Genomic DNA, 18,155 nt, shown 5'->3' with positions numbered 1-18,155 from the left:
TTTAAAATCATGGCTGTTATAGAGATGATGAACAGAATATAAGGTTTATGACATCTCCCATATGCCATTTCAGCATGGAATATTGCATCCGAGTTTCTTTATCTTCAAGTGACATTTCTTTACCTAAAGTGATCACAATTCTAGACACCACGAAGCCCTTGAGTTTCAAAACTCTGGTAGTGTGCCTGCATCCATGCTGCTCCCAAGATGGACCAGGCACAGGCAAGCATGGCTGGAAAATCAGCATCCTCTGGCCATCCTCCATGCAGGGGCACTGGAACAGCCTGCGCCGGGCCTGGAGGGCCCTCTGAAGCAGGAGGAACGTTTCTTGCAGAGTTGACTGCTCACTGAGAGCACAGCTTCCTGCTGGCCAGGAGAAGGGCTGTGCAGGGCAGGGACCTGTTGCAGAGACCCCAACAGGGACCTGCCTCTCTGCCCCTGCTGCTGTCACCTGCTTGCCCAAGGCTGGTTGTCCTGCTGCTGCCTTTGCACCTCCTAGGGAGCAGGACTGAGACATTAATGAATTACTATACATAGATGTTGAGCTTGGATGGGTTACCCTTCTTTCTCGGAATAGGGTAAGAGAACAGAGCAGACTGCTGGTCTGCTAAGTTCTTTATTTCATAGTCTCATAGCTTTCTTGAAGGCAGAGTTTGAAGGGGGTTACATGATAAAGCTAAGCAGCAACAGCAAACAGCAGGCAGAAAACAGCTTCTTCTTCTATATACTCTATATTTTTTCTCATAGAAGTGTAAATTGTATTTGTTAATTGACCAATAAGATTAACACACTATTCTAGTTTTTCTTTTCTTAACGTATCCTGGTCTAATGCTAACAGTTGTAAGCCTTACACAAGTGTTACACAGGTACGATGTAACAGATTTGCGTATACAGTTTCTATCAGCTCTTGTTGTTTATGTGAACACTCTATCTAAAAAATGTGAACAGTATAGTTCCATCTGTGTTTTGTCTAAAGTAAAGAATTCTGTGAAAAGGCAACACTGCTGCAGTAAGAACTGTGTTTAAGGTCTCTGCTGCAGCTTTTTAATGTTTAAGGCACCTAGCAAATATTTCTACTAAAAGTTAAAAATCTATATTTCTATTTCACTTTAGTGTGACTTCATGTATCTCAGCTTGTCCAAAGGTTTTAATTCAACCCCTGTGCTTTGGCTTCCCTCTGGGCCTGAGTCCAGAGAAGCTTTCACTCCAACACACAGACTAGTGAGGAGTATGCGCCTCACTGACGAGAGTGTACTTGCAGACTTTAGCCAAACGTGACAGGTGATCTAACAGGTGGTGCTAAACTAAACAGATGATCCTGCCTGAGCAGCTGCATTGGTGCATCAAAATGCACTAGTGCTGCAACCACACCACCTTTAGAAATATCGTACTGCATTTTTAATATTTTAGAACAATAGTGAGTTAAAAGTTTAGTATTTTTGTCAGTACCTGTGTGGAAATAAGAGATAATTTGCCCCTATTCAGCAATGACACTGTAAACAGAAATGAACAGCACCCTTGTTCTTTCAGTCATAAACAGATCATGGCCACTGTCAACATAACTGTGAACAGGGACACTGGAATAAAAACTCACGGGGAAGAACTGCCATATTAAAGCATATCTGTAAATCTGAGGAGCCTGAGGATATTGCGTTTTGGTTTTGCCAATTCCTTGTCTATCACCAACTTTCTGGCACAGACTATATTCCTGGAATATTTAAGATGGGAACCCTTAAGACTGTGATCTTTAAGAAATTAAACAGAAACAAGGAAATTAATAAATGTCCAAATTAATTCAAGTTATTTCAGAAACACAGTGAATAGATTACTTTTCCTTGCCTGAGTCAATAGAATAGTGGCTAGGTAAGTAACAGTCAAGCATCTGTCAAGGAGAAATTGTGCCTGACCTGGGTACTGGACAGAAAAAATTCCCAGTTTTCTCTCCAGTATCAGGTATAGGGTGGAGCACATCATGTACCTTGATTTGAACAGTTCCATCACATGTTATGTAAAAGCTCCGAGAACACAGTCTAAATAAAAGCACTGTAGGACACAGGAAAATTGTATTCAAAGGTTAATCAACCGTTCCCTGAAAAGTAAGCAGTATTAGATACCAAAACGCAAGTAAAGGCTAGTATCACACAGCATTTTCATTAATTATTTACAGCAATTAGAGAGTACATTTATTAAATTTGCAGACGACATCTGGCTGAAAAATGCTGCCACCTTGTTGGAGGACAGGGTTAACATAGAGACCAAAACCAGAGAAATGCCTTAGAGGGGAAAAACCTCTCCGACACCAAGTTCTGACACCCAGGTAGGAATAAACAACACAAGATGGGAAAAAGCAGGTTGAGTAACAGTTCTAAGATCAAATCTGGTGAAGAGCAGACAAAGAAAGGTGGAAGGGAGAAAGGAGAAACTATGGTTGCAATTTGAACATGTTAACAATATCAAGCCATGATGGCAAAAAGCTGTGATGTGTAACTGTGAGCAGAGCTTGCAAACTGGAAGGGGATCCTTCCAATAATCTTACTGCTGCACTTCTTGGTTTCTGAAAGACTGTAGCCTGACTGCCATGTCAGATGTAGTCCACTTAGTGAGAGACCAGCATGGAGAATGCTTCAGGGAAACCTCATTGCAGCCTTCCAGAAGCTTGAAGTGGTACATAAAAAGGAGGGAGAAGGACTTTTTATACAGGCAGACAGTGACAAGGCAAGGGGCAATGGTTTTGCACTGAAAGAGGTTGGGTTTAGATTAGATTTTGGAATGAAATTCTTTACTCAGATGATGGTGAAAGATTGGAATAGCCTGTCCAGAGAAGCTGCCAATGCCTCACCTCCAGAAGCGTTCAAGGTCAGGTAGGATGGGGCCCTGAGCAACCTGGCCTAATGAATTGCATCCCTGTCCTTGGCAGAGGGGTTGGACATAGATGATCTTTAAGGTCCCTTGCAGCCAAACCATTCTATTATCAGGAAAGATAAAGAGAAATTACAAGCAAGTTACAAGCAAGGGAAGACTGCAGGAGCTGGAGTTGTCTAATGTACTGAAGAAAAGGCTACGGGGAGATTCAGACAACATGCTCTGCATATATAAAGGTTAGCTGCCACAAGTAGGAAAACAGTGTTGGTGGTAGTTATGGAAAACATTGTGAAACAAAAGTAATTTATTTTCCAGCACCCTTTTAACTCTATTTCCTTCACAAGTCTGAAGTGACTGGAAGATAACATTTTTATGCAAAGTAATGATTTTAAAGAATAATGCTTCTAAATAAAAGAAAAGCTTTGTTACCTTCATGTGTATCAGTTTCATAAGCAATATTTCAAGACGTATCTTATATTTGCCAGTAAGACAAAATGTTTTAATAAAACAAATCAGCTTGCAAACACATACAGAATTAGACTAAGAACGAAAATCACTATCCACCATCACAACAGTAAACTGCAATTTATGATGACATGAAGTTTAGCACCTGAATGAAAAAAACTAATAATTAGTAACAATAAAATCATTTAGCTTTGATTAATAAAGTCCTTTGATTTTCTTACTATTCCATGAAACGCAGAAACAAACATTCCCATATTTTCTTTCATGCCAAATGTTTTCATTTTCCACTTGTCTATAGCAAGTTAGGGTAAATGTTGGACATACATTTGGAAAAATATTATGTATTGTGACCTACCAACATTGTCTTTCTATTTGTGTTAAACATTAGCACCATCTACTGGTCCAGAAGGTCCTTTCAGACTTTAGAAAAAGCTGTCGAAAGTGAACCACCCAAAATGATGCAAAATGATACTGACAGTAACACGTAGTTTTTCAGTCCCTGTATAGGCAACAGAAGAGAAAAATGAAAATATCATCTTGTCATTATTGATACCACTTTAAAAAAAAGTAAAACAAAGTACTAGGTTTCATTTAGGCAGAGATTATTCTAAAATGTATGAAAAGAATGAAAGGCTTAGAGAGTTAGAAAGATTTGGATAATGAACATGATGATCTTCTACTGTGGTGCAACACTAATCTGTAGTATGAGACACAGAACTTCTAGTTCTAGATCCAAGGATGCCTGACACACAGTCACCAAAAATACTGGGAAAGATCATCTCTAATAGCAAGTTAGGTACCTCTGGATCCTGGACAGATTGGCAAAGAGAACCTGGTATTACGCTGCCAGCATTCAGTCCTTCAGATTCCACTAGACAACTAACTTCTGCCCTATAAAATCCAGTAAATTAGCTTGTTGTAGACAATCACTGCTGTATCAGTTTAGGATATTTACATTACACTGTAATTACAAAGGCAAATTAACCTCTGTTGGATTTTTGCATCCTTTGTTGAACCTGACCCTAAAAATGTAATCTACTTGTTGATGTGATTACTGGGACAACTGCTCATTCCCCTGCCTCCACTGAAAGAACTGGCTCAAATGAAAACTGTTTTCAGGCTGTGCCTGGCGTCCTGCCTCCTGGCTGTGCTACAGTCTTCATCTACATCCACTGCTCCTCATACAGTTATGGAACTAAAATCTTAATTCCTGTAAAAATTGTTCGCAGTTCTTCATGTTTCTTGGAAAATTTTAAATTGCATGATATCACTTTCAGCTTCATAATGCAATACTTGCAAGGAGGAGAAATCTGAGATACAGCTGTATACCAAGTCATGCTGTTTCTAGAGCTAGAGACAAGCAAGAGATATTAGGTAAGAGACCTAATAACATTACCTTGATTTCCTTAAATACAAGGACTCCCCACATTGCAGCAACAAGGCCAGGACCCTAAAGAATAACATTAATTTGTACATTACACAACTTCATTAAAATTCACTCCTTCTCATTACTGCTCTCAGGATGGTTGAATTTTGTCTGGATAACACATTTAGGTCTTTCCATTCAGTATAAGTAAAGCACTCATGACAAAAGCATAAGCACCAGTGAAATATTTACTAAGTAAGATACAATAAAATCTTCAGGAAGGGCTAAAGAGTCAAGAAACTGCTTTTTTTTTTTTTTTTCAGTAGGCACAACTTCTTTCTAAATTACACTGTGGAGTCTGCTCCAGCTGTTACATGTTCTTTCAGTAGACTCCAAATGACATGCCTTACTTTAGTCCAAATTAGAGTGCACAATGTTTCCTAACATTTCCTTTATTAGCATGACTAACTAGTTGGACAAAGTTTGATTTTATCACTCAGTATGATATCAAGAGACTGGAACATAGATGTATTTCCTGTATAGCTGGCATCTGGACAAAGCACAGAGCCAGCCAGGGAGACAGGTCAGGGAAACTCCTGATTATCTGTGATGTTTTTGTACAGGTTTCCTGGCTAACAGCAAACAGTGATACACAACAGCAACTTCCAGGCACTCTTGAAAATACAGTTTTTCCCCTGAGGGAGCAATGATCTGAATTTTCATCTCTGATGAGAAAATATCTGAATATGAAACAAAAACTGGCTCTGTGAATGCTTCCCATTAGAGCTGTTCTGAGAAACACTTGACAGATGTTTGGCCAGTGACCTTCCTCTCTTCATCCTCAATGCAGCTGATGGGACACAGATATAGACAGGAAAAAGTGTCTCATGCTGAATATATGTGTGGGTGCTGTTTCCTAGTAACATTGCCAACTATTATTTGAGGGGTTATTTCACTTTCTAGATAATGTGCGCTGAGAGAGGAATGCACTTTTAAAAGTGAAACAAAGCGTTAAAGGGATGTGATGAATACCTCTCCGAAAATTTTCTCCACAGTGAAGTAAAGCAGCAGTTCTGAACCTGCAGTCCAGACAGGCAGTTTCTCATCACTGCTGTCCTTACATTTTTCCTTTTGTTATTTTATATCCTTGCCCTTTAGGCATACCAATAACTAAGTTACTAAAGCAGCTTTCCATTAATCCTTCCATTTCTAATTAGAATGATCCCAAGTTTTGTTGGTTTTTTTTTTTTTTTTGATGGCATACTGCAGAGTTTATTTTGACTTGCTGCATCTTGAGGCAAAGCTTAATCCCTATTAAAGTTGTTTCATTAGTTTGCTTCCAAAATACAGCTGTTAAGCAAAACTTTGGTTTTAATATTTATTAACTCTCATTTGCCACCTTTGCGTCACCAATTAGTACAGTGTCAAGAGAGTAAATGCAAAGCTTACTTTTACCTAGTGATTGGAATTTATGCTTTAAAGGTACATCATGAACAGCAATAACACAGAGACAGAACAGGCCAACCTATTTTCCACACTTTTGCATAAGAACATTATTTTCAGTAGTGCATAATCTGTTCTGTTTGTTCAAGAAATGTAAAAAGAAAAAAATCCTGACTTAATTAAGCAAAACAACTACTAGGGGATAAAATTCACAAATTCAAAAACATCCAGACCAAAATATACTGCCTGGGATGAAAGCATAAAATAATTCTTTTAATCACTTCAATTAAATAGTTAATATTGATATAATTCCATTTACAAAGCTTTGGCTTTTACACAACCTAAAGACTCACACTCTCAATTCTTCTGGTTTTTCTTATGCTTGACATTGACCAAGATGGTGCTTGTCACAGTCACTCATGTTCCTAAAAATCCAAAGACTATCACAGACAAGCAGAGGAGGCACTGTACACTCTTGACTAAAAATGCTCTAGACCCATCATAATTTCAACTCAATTCCAAAAAACACTTTTAATTCTAGTTAGAAATTTTACTTTATATACTTACTGCAGTAATTATTGGAAAGCTGACGACAGCACTAAGATAGTGATTGGCCAGGAACCAGCAGCAATTGGCTATTGCCCAAAGCACACCAGAAACAAACCCTAGAAAAATAAATCCCAATCAAAAACATGCACAGCAAGGTCCAGGCAGCAATTTGTGGAAGTTTTACACTTATAGCATAATACAGAAATTGTATCTATGTATTTTAGTATGTTAACTACTTTAACAAGCTAGCTCTGGCAATCTAAATCAATGCTCAATGGATGAAAATCAGGTACTCCAATTGAAGTAGCAAATTAATTAAAGTTCACAATTTTCTGGGCAACATGTTCTCCACTCTGGCAGTTAGTTTTTGAAAATCTGCAATGTCATTTTGTTCTAGTTTCAGAATAGAACAAAAATTATCACTGTCTCCCAACCTTAATTAATTAACCTAATAGAAGTGCCCCTTCAAAAGAGACAAAAAGTCAAATGAAGATACTTGAAAGGTGAACTACAATTCCAACACACAACTTGAACTAATCACTGCAAAATGGTCCGAAGAAGTAACTGAAATGAACTACTAATTTAAAAACATACCTGGCAATATGGCTTGGGGATAAACATAAGGTTTATTTTTTTTGACTGCACAGTAGATCAAAAAGTAGATGGTACTTGTAAGAAATATTCCACTGAAGTGTGCAAAAACATAATCTAAATCTGAAAGAGAAATTATAAAATGATGTTAGCAAAAATACCAGTTATTAATCTTAACAAAATTATTTTCACTGATAGCATTCATATGGACAAAAATGCATAAAGGTGCTACTCCTAAGAATTCAAATTCAAATCTCATTGTGTCTAACTCAGTTGCCAGTTTAACTGTGGATGGATACAATCAGTAACACCTATTAAACATGAATTGAATTCTGTGTTGACTCCACCATTTAGTACAGGCTTCTAAGCATTTCTATGAGTTGTTATTTTTAGAACTCTATTACATTACTCAATTAATTTAATAAAAACTTTAGAAAATCCTCAGCTGAGGCTACAAAACTGGGGTGGGGATTTTACATAATTACAACCTCTCTTGACCATCTACAATTATGTTCCTGTATTCCTGTATCCTTGTTTTGTTCTTTACATTTATAGGCAAGACAACTGCACAGACTATGTAAGCAAAACATGGCTCAGTTTTGCCCTTTTTTGATCTTGAAGGATGTATCATAATTTTGATCACTGTAATTATGAATAATAAATCCTTTATGGACTTTGTATGGGCTGAAGAGAGTATTTCCAACATGGTAAAGCAGAAGCATGCAGCAAAGTGATCCTTGTCTCCTTGGAGCTGTAAATTCTCAACAGGAAAGGCAGCTATGGTAATGACAACATCTGTTTTGCCTGGCTGGGGAATATATACATTGCAGTATTCAAGAGAAATTGTATATGACAATGGCAACATTATGTGTTCTCAGCAGTACTTTGCTCTTAAGCAGCTGCAGGCATTACCTGACAAGGTATAACCTAAACCTTAAGGAAAACATTTCTGGGGGAATGTAGTTTGAAATTGGCAATTAGGCTTATGTTAAACAGGTTCAATTTAAAAAACGACATGGTTTTAATTACTTATATTGTCATATATCTGTTCTCCTCATCAGTTATGACCAATATTCTCTTCCTTTATTGCTGTTGGAAATTGGCAAGCTCGTGCCCTTGTTTAACTCCTTCTCCACTCACACAAACTCTGTATTTTGGGAGTGCTAATATTTAATGCCTTCAGAAACATACCTGTGAGTTACGTATGGTAGTCTTTGGGATGTTTCTCAAGTCTTTTTAATGGTGTAATTCACCTCTAACAAAAAAGGAGTGCTAGGGCTATCATTATGACAACATCTAAAGTGGTACAGAACTGATAAATTGTCATGGTTTATTTTCAGGCATATCAAGGTTTTCACCCTCTGCCTTTAAAAAAATGATGAAATAAAGTAGAAGTAGTCTATTAGCCTTTACCAAACTGACTTGCTCCTGTGTATATAGTTTCATTTCTTCTTCCATGATCCTTGATGTAGAGTACTGGGATAAAACTGGAACCGTAGAGTATTCCAGCTACTACAGCCAGGCTACAGCCTCTTTAAAAAGAACAAAAATTGGAGAAAACAGCCTAGCATGAATTAAAGAAGTAGAAAACACATGTAAGCCCAGTACTGCAGGTAAAAACTGTACATCATAAAAAAATTGCTAGCTATAAAAATAATACATTTTAGCACATTTAAATTTTCTAGTAGAGAAATGGTTCACTTAATTTCACTGCACTTTGTGGCCAAGCAACACAGACAATTCCTGCACCAAAAGCCAGCAATCTAGATTAATGACATGGGAAATTAACTAGGATTTCCTAAAAGCAGAGCTAGGGGACAACAAACAAAAATTCAATTTAACATTCTTCCACCCTCACCTTTGCTGTTGCAATCTACATAATCTTTATAACTTCCCAGGTTCATTGCCTCTTCAGTCCCCTTCTCCATCTCCAGATTGCTGTGCTCTTGGTAGGCTCCACTCCCCACACCATCTCCTTGCTTCAGCTTTGGAGCACTTCTACTGTCTCCTTACCATACTGCCAGGCCTTCTCCAGATGTGTTCACTTGGAAACCACACCTGGAAGCATGTCATTAGCACAGGCTTCTTCTATGCTGGAGTGCTAATCAACCAGATGATAAAACCCAGCTCTGTAATTACTGAGCTGATACTGTTATTTACTTTGCCAAATGGTATTTTTTCACAGGAGTACCTGATACCTAATTGGTAAGGTGAGACACACTCAATGTTGAAATAATCCAGCCAATGAAATAATCTAAATAACTGTGCAACTATTCATATATAGATTTGCACGCTACACTACTATGTAAAAACCTGTTATTTATTAGTGTGTGACTTTGCTAGGAAACCACAGGACAAATTCTTCTCTAACACTGTTTAACTACTTTCTCTGGCTACTTGCTCTGTACCAGTACAAAAACTGTTAGCAACTTACATGAGTCTCTTTTTTACTGGAGAAAGTTTGTTCACCCATGAGTCTTCAGTGGTATCTTCAGAATCATTAATAGACTGCAAAAAACCAAGAGTTTTCATGCAAGATGAGTTTAGTTTGATTTCTTAAAATGTGCAATCAAATTGTCTTCTGTGCTTTAGTCTGGTAGATTGGTTCCTCTAGTGAGTATTGAGCACAGCTAGAAAACTCTCAGGGCTCTCTGTTCAGGTAGCCACTGAGCATGACCTCTAACAGTAAGGTACAATGGTAGGAGGAGCCTGTGGTTCTCCAGCTGTCTTTGCATACTCTGCTACTGCCTCCCAAAGGAGTGACAGCCAATCTGGTACCCCTCACTGGCCTCCAACCTGTGCCACAGCTGGTGATGACAGTCAGCAACTCTTGACAGTCTCCTGGCTCAGCAACTGGGCAAAAATCCAGCCTTTCACCTAAGCACCTTCACAGCTTTATAGCTAACGTTTAATTGAAATTGCTTCCTCTTCCCACATACTCTCTGAAAGTAATACTCTTTGTCTTTTATGTAATCTCCATCATAGTGAAAATGGACTTTCTAAGCCATCTAAAACTGACAAACAAGAAAGAACACTTGGGAATACCTCTTCTGTTGCTAATATTCAAAATGATATCAAAGATCCACAGATTAAGATACAATCAATACGTATTTATGTTGTTTTGTAGTCTACCATAAATCTACCAAACCTGACTAACAAACACATTTTTTGTTTTAAAATGGATATGTACTTTCACTGCTGTAAAGTAACAACTGCAGAGTACTTACACTTTCTCTCAGTAAAGGTGTGCTTTCTAATGAAGCTGAAGAACTCTGGACTTCAGTTTTTATAAAAAGAAATGTGACAGCACTCAGAAGAGAAAAATACACCAAATAAATACCATGTCAGTTCATAAGGACATAACATTTAGTGTCCAGAGACAAAAGTTTTATCTGGAGGCATATTCCTTTGTTTTCATTATAACCCTAGAGTCACTTCAGTATATTTAAAAAATGCAATTGCTTTAAGTTATATATATATATATATACGTAATCGTAATAAGTTATGAAAGATATAAATATAAAAATTTTAAGTTATTAATTTAACTTAGCTAACAGACAACCTAAGTGAAAATAAGGAAATAAATCAGTTTTTGTATCACTTTATAGATCTCTCTTCTCATGTAATGTGATTGAAACACCTTCTTTTAACAGCATGTAGTTACAACCACATTAACAATAGATGCTGTAGCTAACAGTGCCATTTCATATTAAATCACACATAAATGGAACACATGCTTGAAAATTCTATAAGGAACAGCTCAAACCTGCACAGAATTGCCTCTATGCTCACGGAAAAATGTTAATTTTTACCCTTCTATCATACGTGAGGGATGGAATACTGCTGCTACAGGGCCTTGTGAGCATGCAGAAAGAGAAGGGATATTGCTCAGTGCCGCTCAGTGCATTAAGTGAATAAAACGGAGAAGAAAGGGTAATATTGCTACTCTTAATCCTGCCTACAGGAGATCAGGTAAATACCTGCAATCAGAACTAGAAGGATCTGTTTTTTACTTTTATGAAAAACATTTTAATGATCTAGGAATTTCTTCCTCTAACTGTAAATGTTTCCATTTGAAGAAGGATTCATCTCTTACTGACAGAGTAAGCATAGGTATAAAAGGATGTCAGCTTCCTCCAGAGGAAACATACAGATTCCACACAGGAGGTGAAAATGAAAAGCCTGCTTCTGAGCTTCACAGAGCAACATGCACAGCCTTTATGCAGTTTGCCAGGAACACATGTTTGGTCAATCTTTTTCCCTGTTGGTCACTCCTCCATGATATCTCATAAACAGGAAGTAGGTGATGAGCTGCATGAATTTATCAGGCAGGAATAGCAATACTGCTTCTATTTTCTCAGTACCTCCCAAACTAATGTGCCACGTATAACGGGAACGGGTACAAAGCTGCAGACTCTTAGGAAAGAAGAAAAGCAGAACCAAAAATCATGACTCTAAGGCAGCAGCTCTCTCCTACCAGTCAGAAACAGCTTCATTATCTTCATGTTCCTCCTTTTCTGAAAGGCACTTCATGTATCTTCTGTCAGCACACTTACAGTAAAGCCCCTAGGGTTTAGGGCCATCTTCCCAGCCACCCAGTTGGAAAGCAAGAACACTGCTACATAACCAAAGATCCTCTTTCCTCTGTGTTAGGACCAAAATGTTTGCACTCGTACAAATAAAAACCAAGCAAAAAGAAAGAATAAAGTCCTTCCAAAGACTGTGAAGGAAGACACTGTGTGGGAACTTGAAGTGTGACCTAAGACTTACAAGACATGGAGCTATTACAGATAGGAAAACATGCAAAGCCTCTGGCCTCTCATGGACCCCAAAGTATCAGGGAAGGGGTTCTGTGGCATCTTCTATAGTTATGAGATTAAGATTTGTACCTCTGACTGAGGGAAATGACATCAGAAATCTGAGGTTTTCTCAACAAGATTCTTCTAGTCAGTCTGTCCTCTCACAGCACTTGGGGAAAGTGAACCATTTGAATAACCTAGCTAGGGAGGTAATCCGTACATCTCTGCTTTGCCTTGAACATGCCTACCAGCATAAAAATATATTTCTGTGTTTATGGATAACCATTTCATCCCTGTATGGGATAACATGTCTGCTTCTACATGAACACTGACCAGCTAGCTATGGATAGCTCATGAATTTCATAGTAAATTGATTTGCCAAAAATTCTCCAATATATTCATTCTCTTGTTAAATCATCCTGGTGGTTGGTTATTAAATATATATTTTACATAACAGAAATGCATTATAAGGATCAATTTCTACCTTATAAGTGAAAGTCCAGCTCCAACATAATTTAAGATTGGTCTTGATACCTCTTCCGGGTCAATTCCAAACCAACCAAACCTGGAACATTTAACCAGTTTCACTTAGTTGCACAGACTTTATACAAGTAGTTAAATTATAACCTAGCCTTGGAAGTCTAGACTCATGTAAATAATTCTGCTTAAGTATATATATTTTCAGTATTAGATCAGTGCTTCAGTTGGCTTGCAAAAAGCTATGTCTACTTTACAAAAACATTTAATTTAACGTGTGTTGTTTTTTAATATGTATATATAAAAACTGAAGTTAAATTATTTTATCAGATCACATTGCAGAAGAAAAAAAACAAACATGTACTAGTTTTACATTAAGAAATACATTATTTATCGACTCAATAACATCACTGGGCATTCTTCTTTCTATTAAAACAGAGGAAATACAAAAAGCTAAAATAGTTAACTTGCGTACTCTCCACTGAGAAGGAGAAAGTTTTAATACATAGGATAAATCTTCTTTAATGGTAGACTTGGCAGTGTTACGTTAATGGCTGGAGTTGATGATCTTAAAGGTCTTTTCCAAACTGAATGACTCTATGATTCTACAGGTGAGTTTTCACTGCAGTTATTAATGTAGAATTGGTAACATTAGTTATGTAATGACTTAAGATTTAAAACCTACTTACCTTGAACTTGCCCAACCTGTCAGCAAATTAAAAGAAGCCCATATCAAAAGACCAAGAGCTAAGCCAATAGTTTTAATAATAGTGACAACTGTAACATTGCCTGAAATACAAAAACCAAAACTGAAATCAGTTAAAAAATAGAATGTGATCTTGTCTATATTTGATTTAGATTCTGTGCCTGGTCAGAAGGCAAAGAAATTTAGGAAGCTACAAGGTGATAAGAAACAGGGATTTAAAAAAAATAAATACACTGAACATAGACTTTTCCTCCATCTAATTTTAAACATTATTTTTGGTGTGAATTTGCCTCTTACAAAATAAGCATAATAAACCAGTATTTACTATAAGGGCACAGTTCCATTAACAGTGAGACATTAAAGAACTGCATAACTACTTGTACCAGTTTGGCCAAATTTAGAAATATATCCTCTGAAAGAAGGCAGGTCACACCCCCTCCCCCACCAGGTTTGGGAAAAAATAAATTTTCCTCAAAGGAAAGTGAAAGAGATAAAAACTATTTGTTTAACAAACACACAGGAAAAGGAAAATAATGCTAAATAATAAAATCTTTCGCTGTGGAGAAAAAACCTGGGAAAGTGTTCAAGTCCTCCCTTTGGTCTCCTCAGAGCTGGGGCTTGGCCCAGGGCCAGGCCCTCTGCGCTCAGTGGAAAGTCCTCCTGATGTGCTCTGATATTGAGCAGTCCAGTAGAAAAGGAGAAAATCCGAAATTCCAGGGAAGGAAAAAAAGTTCAACTCTCAGTCTCTCTCTGGAGAAAAAGAAACTGAACTACTGGCCAAAAGCTAATGGGCAACCGCAAGCCAGGTGCCTCCTCCCTCCCCTGCCACAGCTGGAAAGAAAAGTCCCTATCTCTGTGTGACCTTGAACAAACTGCAAACTGCTTTGAAAAAGTTTTGCTCAGTTTTTCCTTCCCCCTCTCAGGCTCAGTTTAAAGGCATAAAAATGCATAAAAATTAATTCCTGGGCATAGGGCAGCGATATGGGATACACATCATAAAGTCACCCCAGGACACTACTAAATAACTACTATCTTATATATGGAAAAGTTTCAAGAATTGGAATCTCTTATTCCTTACCTGTAGCCCACACAAAACCTCCAACCATAGCCAGAGGCCAAAACCGGGGGCAATTCTGGATCAAATTGACCACTAAAGAAACAATCCATATGGAGGCACAGAGAATCCACTGGAAGAACATGCCTGTGGAAAAATCAAAGGCACACAACAGAGAATTTGTAGAATACCGCATGTGTGAATCTCTTACCAGAATATGTTTACCTTAGATACAGTAGTACAGAAAAAAATCAAAAAGGTGGCCACCTCCTTTGTGAATTTCAGGGAACCACATTACAATTTAATCAAAGGATGTATTTGTAGGGTGGCTTATAATTCGGTCAGTCTTTTCCTTACCATGCATTCTTCCTACAGAGCTGCAAAAGACACTTTGATAGACAAAGTTTACACAAGCTCTGATTCTTAAACACATGAAAATTTTGATGGACTTCTGACAAAGATGACATTCAGTTGCTGCAAACTTCTCCCACCACCCCAGTAGCTGCTAACACAGATGCATGCACAGGACGAAACTTCTTCAAAGCTGAAGCTTTTCCACCAATCCTGGACACTGAGGATGGGCAGTGACAGATCTCTTCTACCTCTGTAGATTCCTGAAGGGTCAGTTAGGCAGACTAGTTAACTTTATGCCAGCTGTGCTAGACTTTCCCTTGAAAGCCTAAGTTTGTCTTGTTAGGGTCATATTTGGCACAAAGAGCAGAGGTTATATCCAGACTGCAACGCAGGTACTATACTGCAATAACATAATGGCAGATTTATTCATCTAGGGATCTGGTAATTGGGTTATGCTTCACGTAAACATGGAAATCGAACACAAACCTAGTAAAGTGATAATATTCCAAGTAGGAAATAGGAATAATTGTTTCCTCTTACCAAGTCACCATATAAAATTATTAGACTTTCAGTTTTTGTTTTTATGTTAGGGTCGCAATTGAAAGGCAATGCTGCAAAGTCCAGCAAGTTCTACCTTATTTATAAAAACACCGTATGTATCCGAGAATCCCCACAAGGGTAGAACAAAGGACATTTCACTTTCCATTGTGGAATTCTCATGAAATGTACATCATCACTGTCGACGTGCACAACATATAAAAAGGCTCTTCAAAGATATGCCACATCCTGAAGCTCTATTATTGCTTTATACCCTAACAACAGCAGACAAAACTAAACACACTCTCTGGATTAAGGCTGTGATGACAGCCTTGAAACTCTAGTAATTTGCTGGTAAAATATTATTCCTATTAGCAAAAATAGCAAACCAAAGAAAGGAATATAATTAAGTTTACCATCACCAGTATCAAATTTCTTGACAGGCACAAAGTTTGTCCCAAATAGAAGAACAGCTACTGCAGAAGAGGTAAATCCAATAGCTAGATCTGTTCCATTGCTGATGTTAACAGCACTGTAAGCTTTCCCAATATTCATCTTTGTTCTGAAGGTGCTTCTTTTTGTGGAGTTGTTTTGCTGCAGGTCCTTACAGAATCTGAAATCAAAGAGTGGAATTAAGTATGTGGACTATTAATAATACCAACCTAGTTCAGAAATCTGAAACTTAAAGGACCCTACTTATTGATCTCTTAAAAGCTGAAATAAACTGCGAAGTGTACTGTAGAACTGCATGAAAACCTGCCATAAAACATGAATAAAGTGACTTAAGAACAGATGCATAATAATCCCCAATCAATATTGTATGTTTTGTCTGAAGACACAGAAAGTGAATGCAGAGGTGCACTCAAAGGTTATGAGGACTTGAACCTGCAAGGGCTATGGGGAGAACTGATCTTTAGTGAGATGCTCTATCAGAATACTCCTTATTCCTGTAGCCAAGGCAGGGGGGTAACAATGGGGTGTGCAAAAAAACCCGGGGTTAGACAAAATCTTAATTGGCAGAAGCAGGTACAGCAGACCCATAGTCGAGCAGTCTGGAACAGGTGCAGAGATTCTATAGGTGCCACACTGGGATCAATATGGAATCATAAGGTAACCACAGGGATTGCTCTAGCTAATACAAAATATGAAGAAAGGTTCATTTTTCTGTGGGGAGCAAAGGGAGCCTCTAAAATTTCTTTGTCCATTCCACGTAAGTATAATAATAAAGGCAAAGATAGTTTTAGTCCCAGAATACCTCTGACTTTTCTGAAAGTGGGAGAGTCATCTTGAGGTTACACTCAACAGATGTGCCACACATATACTTTTGATATGAGTTATAACTTTGACAGAAAAGGTGTCTCTGAGGACAAGCACCATAACATGAACTTTGTGTACATAATCTTCATACCACACTTGAAAGACTATATATAAGAAAAGCATTTGGAAACTTAACTTCAAATGGCAACAGGATACTTAATAGAGTTATAGTAATACACATGCAATCCTCTTGTCAAAGTAATGCTATTTACACTGAATCCAAAAGCATCCCAGTGCAGTTTGCCCTTTCCCATTGTAGGTGGACTAAGTACTACCTGGAGAAAAAAAGCTGAAATAGGATGGTGGAAATTTTGCCACGTCTTGTAAAAGGTGTTGTGACCACACTCTCTGCACAAGAACTGAGCTGATGAACATTCTTTCATCTTATTTTACCTAGTCTTACCTTCTTCACAGTCCTTAGGACACTGAGAACTGTATCTGCTGATCTGCTTTCATCCACAGCTTCAGCAGGGCCACCAGTGACTGCTGAAATTATTTGCATTAGCAGATGAAACGTTTGATTCCACAACTAATATAGCAATTTAATTTCTATAATTTTCCCCTTGAAAGATGCCAATGTATTTCTAACTTGAGCATTTAAGAGAAATAGTGATGACATTTAAAAGACACATCATTACAATGGCACAGCTCCTTCCACTTATATTTTCTCCCTCACTCTTCATCCTTCCTTCCTACTTAGAGGATAAGCTTCTCCAAGAACTGTATTTAATACTCTTCTACAAAGTGTGTTTTACCCAGGACCTGTAGACACTGAGCAGTGCAAGCAATAATGCTTCGATTTCTTCAGAGACTTGACTTCACAGGATACACTAAGACATTCTGTGAACAGATTAAGACACATCAACGCTGACATCAATTGGAATTGATATTGTTATTGAAGGCTTTTTTTCCGCTAAGTTGCCGTTACCGGGAAAAGCACTTCAGGGTTCCCACGCAGCAGAAGAAACACAATTTTGTTGTTGGATGCTGGAATTTTGTTGGCACACACAGCTCTTAGCCTACTAAGTTCACTGGTTCCCCCCACTGAGTGTTGTGGGCTGCATTTTCACGCTTGCCTCAGAAATATGACACCATTTTCTACCCACAACAAATCATGATGCTCACTTACTGCAACACCAACACATCGCTGCGGTCTCTGCAGACAGGGACGAAATCAAGAGGCTTGTCTTTGAGAGCTTTCACCTCAATGGTGATCCAAATTGCTGCCAAGATTCCAAAGAACCTCTTTGCTAATTGAGTGGGTGTTTTCAAATGTTGCATGTCACACTGAGTGTTTATTTGCACATTCTCCTATCATCCATTTGCCATTAAGGGTGGATACTTTCACTTTTAATTTAGGACACTGCTATCAGTCCCGAGGTGCCCCAGAGAAACGTCCCCAAAGTGATACCATAACCCTTGACGGGGCCCTTGCTCAAGAAATGTATCTTTGCTTCCCTAAGGTGAAGTCTTTGAAAAGACATTCTTCGGGCACTGTTTTCACTAAGTGCTATCACACAACAAGGAAAACGCTCAGCTGAGAGCTCCACAAGAGCCGCTGTGGCTTCGCTGGCGCTACCGCGCCGGGGCAGGCCCGGGCTACGCGCGGGACACGGCCCGGCCCTCGGCCCCGGG

At 38.3% G+C, this 18,155-nt stretch overlaps 1 protein-coding gene across 6 annotated transcripts; it reads right to left on the bottom strand.

The window, feature by feature from the left end:
• Positions 1–2,044: 2,044 nt before the first annotated feature.
• Positions 2,045–18,149, bottom strand: TMEM144 (transmembrane protein 144). Of its 6 annotated transcripts, none has more exons than XM_017745138.1 (13): positions 17,650–17,738; positions 16,924–17,006; positions 15,620–15,816; positions 14,337–14,459; positions 13,242–13,341; positions 12,560–12,640; positions 10,504–10,585; positions 9,711–9,784; positions 8,690–8,808; positions 7,280–7,399; positions 6,704–6,801; positions 4,724–4,777; positions 2,045–3,826 (listed from the first exon to the last, which is right to left on the bottom strand). In XM_017745138.1, the coding sequence occupies exons 3-13, from the start codon at positions 15,756–15,758 to the stop codon at positions 3,743–3,745; spliced, it is 1,074 nt and encodes a 357-aa protein (XP_017600627.1). In that variant the 5' UTR covers positions 15,759–15,816; positions 16,924–17,006; positions 17,650–17,738; the 3' UTR covers positions 2,045–3,742. The 6 variants fall into 6 exon arrangements, 5 of the variants coding, with proteins under 5 accessions (XP_017600627.1, XP_017600629.1, XP_017600625.1 ...); XM_017745140.1 differs by having other exon boundaries at positions 16,924–17,003; positions 17,650–17,669; XR_001865483.1 differs by lacking the exon at positions 16,924–17,006 and adding an exon at positions 4,128–4,218 and having other exon boundaries at positions 3,735–3,826; positions 17,650–18,149.
• Between the last annotated feature and the right edge of the window lie 6 nt (positions 18,150–18,155).

This window comes from Corvus brachyrhynchos, unplaced genomic scaffold (assembly GCF_000691975.1).
Source record: "Corvus brachyrhynchos isolate BGI_N302 unplaced genomic scaffold, ASM69197v1 scaffold249, whole genome shotgun sequence".
NCBI lineage: Eukaryota > Metazoa > Chordata > Aves > Passeriformes > Corvidae > Corvus > Corvus brachyrhynchos.
Note: the sequence above shows the minus strand (reverse complement) of the source record. Positions and strands in the feature narration are given on the sequence as shown.

What these genes read in the sequence shown, in the direction of transcription:
- TMEM144 (XM_017745136.1), bottom strand. Translation starts at nt 17,801, where the DNA reads ATGCAACATTTGAAAACACCCACTCAATTAGCAAAGAGGTTCTTTGGA. An exon ending in GAAATTTGATACTGGTGATG is followed by an intron (nt 14,460 to 15,619) that starts GTAAACTTAATT and finishes ATTTTTCCACAG; the next exon opens with GCATGTTCTTCCAGTGGATT. An exon ending in GCTTTCCAATAATTACTGCA is followed by an intron (nt 4,778 to 6,703) that starts GTAAGTATATAA and finishes GTTATTCTTTAG; the next exon opens with GGTCCTGGCCTTGTTGCTGC.